This window comes from Vitis vinifera, chromosome 18, assembly GCF_030704535.1.
Source record: "Vitis vinifera cultivar Pinot Noir 40024 chromosome 18, ASM3070453v1".
Classification (NCBI taxonomy): domain Eukaryota; kingdom Viridiplantae; phylum Streptophyta; class Magnoliopsida; order Vitales; family Vitaceae; genus Vitis; species Vitis vinifera.
Genome location: NC_081822.1, coordinates 1582910 through 1594811, shown reverse-complemented (window position 1 = coordinate 1594811; position 11902 = coordinate 1582910). Strand labels below are relative to the sequence as shown.

The following is an 11902-nucleotide window of genomic DNA, read 5'->3' as shown; positions in this document are numbered from 1 at the left end:
TCGGAAAGACATTGAAGACGGTCCAACCGTGATGATGTTTTTACTTTAAACTATAGAATAAAATCAATATTTACTAAAAAGTGAAATCAATTACAAAATGTGTTATGTATGTAAATTGTTTGCAATGTATAAATATCTTCTTTTGGTTTTTGTTTTGATTTTTTTTGAGTTGGGTTTGGGTGTCTAAATCGATTGACCCCACCCCACTTAATAAATAGGAGAAATTAGACGAGTGGGGAGGAAATGGACACGCCTAAATATAAAAATAAATTATTTTTTTCTATCTCTTGAGACAATTGTTTCTCCTGGAAAACACACCGTACATATAAATACCTTTTTTTTTTTTTTTTTTTCTAATCGAATACAAAATAAATATATATATATATATTTTTTTTTTGGTTAAAAAAAAAATAAAAAAAATGATAGTTTGAAGTTTATTTTATTTTATTTTTCCATGAAAACTAAGTACAAGGTTATCTTGTTGTAGAAAAAAACAAGATTTTCGTAATTGTATTCATGACTTGGCTGATGCAACCATCAATCGAAATTCTTTGACATTTTATAAAATAATCCAAAAAATCTTATTTTTCATCAATTTCATTTATTTTTACTTAAATCAATATCTCCATCCTATATTTTTGTATTCTTATCCAACTTTTAAAATTTTAATGATGGAGATTTCATGTACTTTCAACAGGATATTTCAAGTTGGACATTTGCACCACTCGAAAACATCAGTGGCAGAGATGAGCTGGATTGGTGTGGGGGTTGCCTCCTCACATGTGACTATGTGAGGTGGTTTTTGCTTTGCTTGCTTCATTAGACTTTTTCTCTCATAAAGCCAAAATCCGAAAGGGACTGGCGCTTTTGGATCTGTAAATGCCTCTTTGTCTTTCAATTTCTTTTGTTTAGCTGTAACCCTTTTCACATTCTAAATAAATTGTCTTTGTTGTCTTTAGAATAATGTTAATTTAGGATATAAACTACTTTTAAAAAGTAATTTTAATTCTATATGCTAGATGCGGTCATAATTTAGCATATATATATATATATATAAAAGTTCGTTTATTTAAAAACATTTTAAAATAAATACATTTTTTTATAAATCAGATAATTAATTTTTAAAATATCTTTTTATTTGATAATATTAAATATATTATAAATTTGTTATTATATAATATAATATGAGATATAAATTTTTTTGAAAAAATTTTATTTGATACTCAAGTAATAGATAAAAATTTTCTAATTCCTTAATTATGTTGTAAACTTTAAGCACAAAGCAATTTAGAAAAATATCAAAAAAATTAATGTTATTGATTTCAAAACAAATTGTTGGCTTATATAAACCTTACAAATAAATAAAATTGGAAACAAATAACCCACGTTTTACAGGTCTCAATAATGTGGTAAATGGTTAAAAAAATGGTCAGACTCTACCTATATGTCCTAAATAATAGGATTTATTAACTGAATGAACTTTTGACAACTTCAACCGTAACTCTAACAACCTCAATAAATTAATAATAATTTTATATCTTATATTATATAAATCCACTATTAATAGTAGTTTACGGAAAGGGTTAGACTTTTTGGGCCGTAGGAACAGCTTGAGCTCGTCTGCTATCGATAAAGGCTTTACGTGGGCTGAGATAAAACATGGAGAAGATCCAACCTGACTTGGGCCGTTAATCAAACTACTTATCCCAAGTTCAATTATAATTTGAATAGTGCTTTAGCGTTTATAACTTTATACACTTATGGGCCTCCGTCCAAGTTTTGCATATAGCAAACTTGGATGTGTTAGGCCCGATTCAATACGGGCCATCAGGGACAGGCCCAGATAAAACTTTCACTCCTCAAAGTCGGAGTGCATGCAAAAACAGTACGCATCCGAAAGGTCCTTCGGTGATTTATGCTTAAAAGATACGCATCTTCCACCTTGTCTCCACTCTTCATTTTCTGGAGGAAGTCCAATACGAAACAAGGATTGACATGCGGGCTGGTTCTCACGCAGGGCCAAGATCCCCAAAAGCTGTACTATTTGGTCAATGCTTAAGACAGGTCTGGGCCCGTTGTCCAAGTCCAGAAATGAAAATTTGATGGGGCTGAGCCCAATTACATTAGGGCTAATAAGACTTGAAAGTTGCAGACCTAAGGTAATAAGCTATTGCAAATGTAGGCATCCAAAGATTCCAAACGGCCCCTACCGGTTTGTCTGACAAGCTGGGATGCTTCACCTTTGGTCACTTGTCATTTTCCTAAAGTTGTAATTGCTAGGACATTGAGTTTCATGATTGTTGGCCTTTTTGTTCCTATTCATTCAAATTTCGAAAACTTTTTAAATAATGACTTGAAGTTTTGGTTGAGTCGATAAAAAAGTTACAAGTAAGTCTATTAAAATTTTGTTTGGAGCAAGTTAAGTGATTAAGGAATTAAAGCGGATCGATAATTTTTAATATAAATTAAAATGTTTAAATTGATGTTTTGAAAAAATAGGGAGCGTTCAAGTGGTGGAGTTAGCGCTCAAGTGCTTACCCAATGCTTAATCTTAGACGCTCGAGTGGTGGTTAAGTGTTGTCAAATGATCATCCAAAATTTGAAAAAATATGGTAGAATTTATTTTATTTTTTTTAAAAAATTCATGAGTATTTTTCTTGATGAATTATAGATACAAATCCCCTAGGCCTATAGGCTTATATAAATATTTTTTTTTAACTCATGTAGGATGGGATACTTTGAGAGAATTAATTAACTTGTCTTATTGTTTCCAATATCTAAAGAAAAAAATTCATACGATTGAATTCAGGGTTATTTGAAGTATTTATATACCCTCAAAAGTTGAGAGAAATCTACTTAAGCATTGGAGGTATTGCGTCGGATCTAAGTATAAATATTGGAAAATAAGTTTTTAATGTAAAACGGGTATATCAATGTATTTGAACTCAAAGAGTATATTATAGATTAGAGGTTTTGTTTGATGTTTGATTATTTTATTTATTCTTAATATGTCCATGTTTTAATTTGGGTAAAAAATTTCAATCTTTATATTATAATTATTAAAAAAACTTTTATTTATCCCTAATAGCGTGGGGTGAGATGCTTGATTTTATTATTTTAATAGTTGCATAATTTAAAATTTTTTCTATTAAAATTATATAACAAGGAAAAAGGTCGTTGAAAAATTAAATTAAAAGAAAAAATTCCTTTTTAAGGATAAATTGTTTTGTTTTTATTATAAATCTTTTGCATTTGTATTTTTTTCTTATGTTTTTGCTTTTTTAATTGAGTCGAGGTAAGTGAGTCATTTATTATTTTAATTAATTAGACGGAGTTTAATAAACAGATTCCCAAATTTAACTTCTTATAAATCACATTCCCTTTTGTATTAATTAAAGCATGATTTATGGTTTTCGCACAAGACGTGAGTTGAGTTGCTGATTTTCAAACAAAACATGAGTAAAGCTTCTAAGTTCAACCCAATATCTTTTGAAAAATGAATTTTTAATTCAACAATATTATGTCATACGTTGGTTTTATTGGATTGATTATTTTAAATTCAACATAATGTATGATTAAAATAATAATTTAGAAATATAGTAAGGTGGTATTTGTATTTTGATTAAAAATAAAAAAAAGCATAATATTTAGTTTTTTCTATTAAATTAAAAATAACTTATTGATATCAATCAATATAATTAAATTACACTTATTGATAATAAGTTAAATTTAGTTATATTGGTTGATATCAACATGTTACTTTTAAATGAATAGAAAAAACTAAATGTTTTTGTTTTTTATATTCAACCAAAAAGCAAATAGTATCTAAGACTATATTACATCTTGCTTTTCTCATCTTATTATTTTTTATTTTTTTTAATTACATTTTCACTAAATCCTTTTTTAAATAATAATTATCAATATATTAAATAAATAATTTTCCTCTAATTTTCAAACTTAAATTAATTATAATGATTTGCTTTGAGTTTCCACATATATATATATTTCAATACTGTGTACATCCAAGAAAAAGGGGAAGTTTAATTCCAATAACCATCAAAGAAACGGTTACAAAATTTCAATATTTTCAAATTTTCAACTTTGATTATTGCTTTTTTCCAATCCAATCTCAACCATTAATAGAAAAATACAATAAATATCCAAAAATATGATTTAAAAAATAATAAGATTATTAGTGCGTTTAACAGTGATTCTAACAAATGTTTCTACTATGTTTAATATTTTAAATTTTTTATTTTTTTAAGTATTAGAAATATTATAAACACTTTTTAAAATCATTGTTAAACTCACTTTATATTTGATAGTGATTTAAAAAAATGTTTTTATTATTTTTAATATTTAAAAGAATGTTAAAAAAACTATAAATACTTTTTTAAATCCTTGTCAAATGCATTTTAGGAGCTTGTTTGACAATAATTTTAGGGAACGCTTTTGATATTTTTAACACTTTAAAAATTTTATAATTCAAATGTTAAAAAGATTAAAAACGTTTTCTAGTACCAAATGCACTCTAAATCAATTATAAAATCTTAGAATACATGGGACTAATATATATTTTAATTAGGCAATAAGGGTCAAGGAAGAGTATTACTAATTGTTAAAATCTACATTTTTATTATATACGAGTGGAAGAAAAAAAAAAAGTGTAGTGGGAAGAGTGTATATATTTATATATATTTTTAATTGCATATACTTGATACGAATGAGTATCACTTGGCCTTATACTAACTTGATAAGATATGCAACTTCTTCAAAACATTCAACTATGTGTTGAGGAAGCTTCCCTATGAATATAGCTTTTATCATCTTTCTCACATAATGGCAAAATATACTTCATGCCTTTTGGATTTGTGAAGGCCTCCTCGTGGGTCCATCAAGAATCATTCAATCATTGATTATAATTATATGTAATGCAATTTTTTATATAGTTAAAGGGTATTTAAGTTATTTCCCCATTTGATGAATAAATTGTAGGGATTTTACTCATATTATTTATTTATTTATAAAAAATTCAATATTTGTAGAGTTTATGTTTTGGTAAGTTAACCTTGACCTTTTTAAATTTGATTAAGATTAGAAAACTATCGTAAAGTTAACATACAAGAATTAAAAAAGAAAAAAGAAAAATAGTATATTGGATTTTGGGTAAAGAAATGTTAAAAAAGCTTGAAATGTGTAATTTTTAAGATTATAATAAATTTGATTTCCATTTCCCGGGAAAGCAGGTAATTACACGTAATCATGTAAATAATTTGTCATTGAGTATTGTGATTTTTCTTAGTATAAATCATCTTTGTTATCTTAACCGCACTCTAAATGTATGTTTTTAATCATACACTACAAACAAAAACATAATTAAAAATGAAGGAGACAAATCAAAATCCTAAAAGGATAGGAGTATAAATTTTTTTTCGGTTATTTCAACATACTTTAAACGTGAATTTATTATGCAGGAATACAATCAAAATCCTAAAAAATATGTTTATCATTTTCATGAAAATAAATTTTTGATTCCGACTCCATTTTTAATAAACAATCAAAAAAACGGTAAACATTATTATATAAATTTTAAGCTCCAAAATCCAAATTGTTCCATTGAGCCTTAAGACCTCACTTGATTAAATCCCTGGGCCCAAATTTAACAAAAAGAAGAAATCCAAAACCAATAATTGGATGGGTCGGGCCCAATTAGGGTGAGGGCTGGAAAGTCCATAAGCTGGATATGAAACTTGTACGCCTCAGAAGGAATGCAAATACTACAAGCGTCCAAACGGTCCCTTAGCGATTTACCCTTAATGTGCATCGTCTTACAAGCTACGCATCTTCATCGTTGCACTTTCGCCACTCTTCATTCCATAAAGTTAAAAAAGAAAAAGAAATAAAATTAAAAAAAGCGAGGCTAACGTGACAGCACAACCCAGAAAAAACCACAGTCAACTACAGTAAATTCAGGCTTGTGGTTGGGCTGTTACAAACTCTTTCTACTTTTACATTCTAATTGACAAGTATAGTGTAAAAAAGGAGTAGGATCGAGTCCAAAAATTCAAATGAAAATGACAAAAAAATGGTTGTAAGATGCGTGCTCTTTAAATTATGGTGTGTGCTTTAGAGAGTTTCTTGTAGGTTGGGTGGCCTTTTTTTATTTCCTTCTTTTATCAAGTGGGTATTCCTTTTATCTTGTTTTCTCTGCCGGTGTGTGAAGGCGGAGAGAGTTTGAGATGGAAAAGCTTTCTGGGTTGAGACACCTATTTATGACTGTTTTTCTCTTCAATTTCGCCACGTTCATGGTGATTCCGGCCATCACCGACGTCACTATGGCTGCGCTTTGTCCCGGAAGAGATGAGTGCTCCATCGCCATTTACCTCACCGGATTTCAACAAGTGGTATATATATACACACATGTCATCTCTGTTAACTTCACCTTCTTTTCTTGGCAACCAAACAGAACTATATGTCTTTATTATAGTTAGATGCATGAAAAATGAGAATGAGACTCTGTCTCTGCACCGTTGATTTACTTATGATCCGATTGCTCATTTAGCATTTAGCAGTTCCATTTCTGAATTGAACATGAAATGAGTTTATTGTGTTTGATTTTCTCCGTTCTGAGTTTCGTTGATTCACCAAATGTTGAAGAGTCTGAATGCTTTAAGTCGAAGTTCACAGGCAGGCTTGAGTGACAACTCCCTTTCTCCGTTCAAAATAAGTCAGAAAGAATTTAAGCTTATTAAGAATTTGTAGGAGTTTAGACCTTAATATCTTTTTTTAATTTCTTTTATTTTTAAGATTCATCTCCTTTTCTCTCCTTACTATACATTGATGCCAAGCTAAAAATAACTAAAAAAATTTCAAGACATTTTAGAAAATTTTCGAGTTCATTTCAATACATCGTCTCTCATCTCCCAAGCCACATAAACCAAAAGATTCTAGGGTAAAGTCACATAATTATTAGAAATTTCAGGAGCTTTGACAACACTGGTTAATTTTTAACTTTATAGGTTCGAACACTTCTACACGTGTCACATAAGCAGTAAAAAAAGTTAAAATTTCTAGACGTCTTACACTTTCTCCTCATTTCCCACACAGTGTACGGCAACGCGAAATTTCTCTTTGAGTCCCCCGACGAATGTCTTTTGGCAGTTTCGATATAAAGATATAGCGAAACTTCCAATTGTTAGGCCACTTATTGGACCCACGCCATACTCAGTACCATCTCCCTTTTTGTATTTGTGTTATTTGTCCTTTTTTGTTTCACTAGATTCATGTTTGTTCCTGTCCCTTACGAAAGTAGAAGAATATAAGTCATTATATGCAGCGATATGGCACATTGGGCCTGGCCCACTATGGCTTAGGCTCATAATTCTTCAGTGTTAAAGGTCCAAATGATTCAATCGTAGTTCCCATGTGTAATGCCTTTGGGATTTGTGGCAATAAAACATGTGGATTTTGTGGTGCAGATAATAGGATTGGGAACCCTGGTGATGATGCCTCTGGTGGGTAATCTGTCGGATATGTATGGGAGGAAGGCTTTGCTCACGATCCCAATGTGTCTCACTATTATCCCCTTAGGTGTGATATATGCACAGAGTCTTTGAATTTTAGCTGATTAATTATGGTAGCGTTTGCAATTTGAAATAATAATTGTTAATTTGAATATTTCAGCGATATTAGCTTGGAGTAGAAGCAGGAATTTTTTTTACGCGTACTTCGTGCTGAAGACGCTTACTTCTATGGTTTGCGAAGGAAGCGTACACTGCCTCACCCTGGCTTATGTGGTAAAATGTTTTTGTCCTTTTCGTTTGTTGTTTTATAAAAGAAAGGGTAGCATTATTGATGTTTGAATACCTATAAAATTTCTGGATAACGAGTTCCTGTTTTTCAGGCGGATAATATTCCGGAGATTCGACGAGCGTCAGCATTTGGAGTTCTTTCCGGCGTTGGATCATCTGCATTCGTTTGCGGGACTCTCTCTGCTCGTTTTCTCAAAACTTCTTCCACGTTTCAGGTCCTTTTTATTAAAGAATTGTTGGACTCATTTGGTATAACTCCGTGATTTGAATCGGATAAGATTTTATTGAATTAAAAACTTGAGAGAGTGAATCCGAACACTGTCATTTATTACATCCTTAATTCTTAAACTCATACCTACAATGCAGGTTGCGGCGTCGGTTGCGGCGGTGGCGGCTGTGTACATGAAGCTGTTCCTTCCGGATTCGGTCATAAAGGACGGCGTTTTGGATCGGGCAATCTTAGAGCAAAAGCCTTGTGTCATTCATTTGGATGGGGAATCCGCTCAGGACTCGCCAGTATTCAAATCAATGCCATCGCTGGATGATATGCTCTCCTTGTTGCAGACCAGGTCATGATCGATCAAGTCCTCCAGCTTTGGTGAATTTCCTTATTGGCTTATATGCCAGTGCCTTAGTTTTCTACTGTAACTAATTGTGGGAAGCTCATTTTGCAGCTCCACGTTTACAAAAGCCGCAATTGTCGCTTTCTTCAGCAATCTTGGGGACGTTGGCCTTCATACTTCGTTAATGGTATTAATTTTCTTGCTCTGTATATTGACATTGAAGAAATTACAGTGAAAGGGATGAAAAAAATCATTCAACTTAGTTGTTATACTACATTTTTTGATGGGCAGTACTACTTAAAGGCCCGCTTTCACTTCAACAAGCACCAGTTTGCGGACTTGATGATGATTTCTGGGATTGCAGGCACAATATCACAAGTATTATTCATTTCTCCTACTTTGTATAGCCTCAATTTTTTTGACATCTGTATCTGAAAATGGAAGTAATTTTGCAGCTGGTTCTTATGCCCATATTGGCTCCCACCATAGGAGAGGAGAAGCTGCTCGCAATAGGGCTCCTCTTTAGCTGTTCACATGTGAGTAGCCCCCTCACTATGTAACTTTTTTACTTTACATTTTCAATATAAGCACAATTTTTTTAAACTCATTCTTGACCTAAAAAATGCAGATGTTTCTTTACAGCATCGCCTGGTCCTTCTGGGTACTCCTCTACAACTTACATTCTATTAGTCACTACTTCATCATTTGTTGATCGATATAAAGGCTTGTTCAAAATTTTCTAAACTTCTGGTAAGCTAACTTTGTGAAAGCTTGTAGGTCCCTTATGCAGCCGCTATGTTCTCCATTTTGATTGTTTTTGCGCCACCATGCGTGAGTTCTTTACTGTGTTTCTTGTTATGAGTTCTGTCAGATTGCTTTAAGCATTATGTTTATTGCTTTTGGGGTTCCAAAATGTGCAGATTCGGAGCATAGCATCCAAACAAGTCGGTCCCAGTGAGCAGGTAGTTTCCTCATGAAGTGGCTCTCATAGTTTCCCTCGATTAATTATAATGGTTTGCTCATAAGACTGATCCAATTCTCCTTTTCCTTTCAGGGGAAGGTGCAAGGGTGCATTTCGGGCATATCTTCCTTTGCTCATCTCGTTTCTCCCTTGGCTTTCACTCCTCTGACTGGTGATTGGAACTTCGATTTTGGGCCCTTTTTTTTGTTCTCCTGAAAGCCTGATTAAACTAACAAGATCCCACTTTTTCTTCCAGCTCTGTTCCTCTCTGACGGAGCACCATTTAATTTCCCTGGTTTCAGTATCATGTGCATTGGATTTGCTTCGGTAAGACCCCACTTCACGATCTTGTTTAACAATGTCTGCCAGGCCATTGGATCAGGCTTGGACTTAAAAATCAGTCCAAGCCCAATCCTCCGGTTGGGCTTAGACCCAAAATATATGGGCCAAATTTACAGAATTTTAAACATAAAATCTAAGCAACCCAAATTGATATATTATTTGCTTTTCTTTTTGTCTATAGATGATAGCATTCCTGCAGAGTTTAACGATAAGGGCGGCTCCTCCGATTTCAAATAAAAAAGTTGGTAACTGCAGCTACACGGAGGCCTAGTTTTTATAGGGCTATAAATGGCGTCCATGCACTGTGACTGTGGGGCAACTCTTTATTTTCCGTTAGTTCTGTGAATTCTGGGGGATGAAGTGGAGGGAAACCTTTATTATTGCTGAGTTACCTTCTGCTGAAAGAAGGCCATGCCAAAAATCCAATTTTGGGATTAGTGATATAACAATCACGCTCGCCATTGGATGCTTATAAAAATGCCTATTTTTGTACATCATAATTCCAAGTATACATTATTATTAGTTAAGTAGTATCCGAATTTTCTTTCCTCCAGTTTCTTGGATTTTTCAACGGTAATTATAATCATTAAGTAAAATTTTTATTTAAAAATAGATATTATATAAATCTATTATTGATGCTTTTGCTATGTAACCATCCCTACTTACAGCTATTTCCAAAAACTCAACCCCACAACAATAGTAACCAGCTCTACTTCTCAATGAGATTCTCCTCATCCTCTCCCATACGTCTTTTCTCCCCATAAAAGTAGGAAACAAAGCCCCACAAAGACACAGCAACTGCAACCCCTTTCTCTACTTGAAATTTTTCTTCACAGAAGATGACAGCCAAGATCTATATCAAGGGGCGTAGCACAGTCATGATCATCGAAGAAAGTAAAGATGCGGAGTAAAACTTAGGCAACTCCTATTGACCCTAATAAAAAACATTGCCAAATGGTGGCATTCGAAACCGGCAGAAGATAATAATTAATTTCTCCAAACTTGAATTCTCTCGCCTCTCTTGAAATTGCCTGCAATAAGCATTTGTATAATTTATCATTAAGATGATGCAATTAAAGAATAATGTGTATATAAAAGGGGAGATAGAGATAGAAATCCACGTCAAGTTCACGGTGGGCAAGAATCACAATGGTGCAAAATGCAGTAGCAAAGAAGCATGTAACCAACTGAATCTCCTTTACTAGTGGGTAGGTTATAGTCTGCTATGCCTTCTTGTAGCTTAATCCAACCAAGGGTAGGATGACATTTAGTGTGCGGTGAATTTTTGTTTGACAAGAAGAAAGGTGAAACCGGGCGTGAAGGCTAGCTCAATCCCTTGGATTAGTGTTGATGTCGAGACCGGTAGTTTTGCCACCCCGTAGGCGTAGAGGTAGTCCTCGAGGCCGGTGAGGATGCCTACCAAATTAGATGCTATTAGTAAAGGAGGTTTCATGAGGAACAACTTTGCGTGAGAGCCTTGGTTGTTTTGGCGGTTGGTGTAAGCTATGAGAATAGGAAGTAGAATGACAGGCCATCCGTTGGTTTCGAACCAACTAAGCAGCCATATATTTTTGGCACCTCCAAGTTCCAACAAAATAAAGACGCATAAACAGAGGACCACCACAGGTGCCAATCGAGAGAATAAGACCGTTTAACACTAGCAAAGTCTTCTTGATGACATTGCTAGTTAGCTGAGGTTGCATATCCAAAAGGTTCATTTGAGCTTCCATGGAAAGAAAGCTAAAATTTTGCTACAAATCAGACAAGAGAGATGACTGAGATTGGGTTGAGAACACTTCTTGTCTTTCAGACTTATGATGTCAAGAAATTGTTCTTTTGTAGGAGAGGATTACATGTCAAGTTTCAAGAAAAAATTCAAATGAAATCGATGGCATGTTGGAATGTTTAGCATAAGAAAAAGAATGTTTATACAACAATATTCCAAATCAATTATACCAAAAAAATAATCAGACAAAAATGTCAAAATTATTTTATCAAAAATAATAGGACATAATTTGTAAGTAATAATATATAGAATTTGAAAACATATTTTATACTTATCCATCTAATTTGCCTCTAATAAAATATTATAAAAAAAAAAGATGATATATTTATGAGTTTTTTTTTTAAATGTTTTTAATTTTGTTTATAAGTTTTTTTTTTTGTATTTAGTTAATATACAAATTAAATGTATAAAGAATAGTCATTTAAAATTTATTATGATT

General features: G+C 32.6%; 1 protein-coding gene across 2 annotated transcripts; it reads left to right on the top strand.

Moving 5' to 3' along the window:
• The first annotated feature begins 6121 nt into the window (after positions 1–6121).
• Positions 6122–10230, top strand: LOC100252243 (uncharacterized). 2 transcript variants are annotated; one of them, XM_002284725.5, is made up of 14 exons: positions 6123–6404; positions 7479–7590; positions 7684–7796; positions 7904–8026; positions 8178–8380; positions 8486–8561; positions 8666–8752; positions 8830–8910; positions 9003–9035; positions 9152–9205; positions 9295–9336; positions 9429–9507; positions 9592–9662; positions 9859–10230. In XM_002284725.5, the coding sequence occupies exons 1-14, from the start codon at positions 6240–6242 to the stop codon at positions 9946–9948; spliced, it is 1329 nt and encodes a 442-aa protein (XP_002284761.1). In that variant the 5' UTR covers positions 6123–6239; the 3' UTR covers positions 9949–10230. The 2 variants fall into 2 exon arrangements, with proteins under 2 accessions (XP_019071790.1, XP_002284761.1); XM_019216245.2 differs by lacking the exon at positions 9003–9035 and having other exon boundaries at positions 6122–6404.
• Positions 10231–11902: the final 1672 nt, after the last annotated feature.

Excerpts from the sequence above, each read along its gene's own strand:
- LOC100252243 (XM_002284725.5), top strand. The coding sequence starts at position 6,240 with ATGGAAAAGCTTTCTGGGTTGAGACACCTATTTATGACTGTTTTTCTC. Across the intron at positions 7,797-7,903 it reads GCCTCACCCTGGCTTATGTG|GCGGATAATATTCCGGAGAT; the intron begins GTAAAATGTTTT and ends CCTGTTTTTCAG. Across the intron at positions 9,206-9,294 it reads TTGTTTTTGCGCCACCATGC|ATTCGGAGCATAGCATCCAA; the intron begins GTGAGTTCTTTA and ends CAAAATGTGCAG.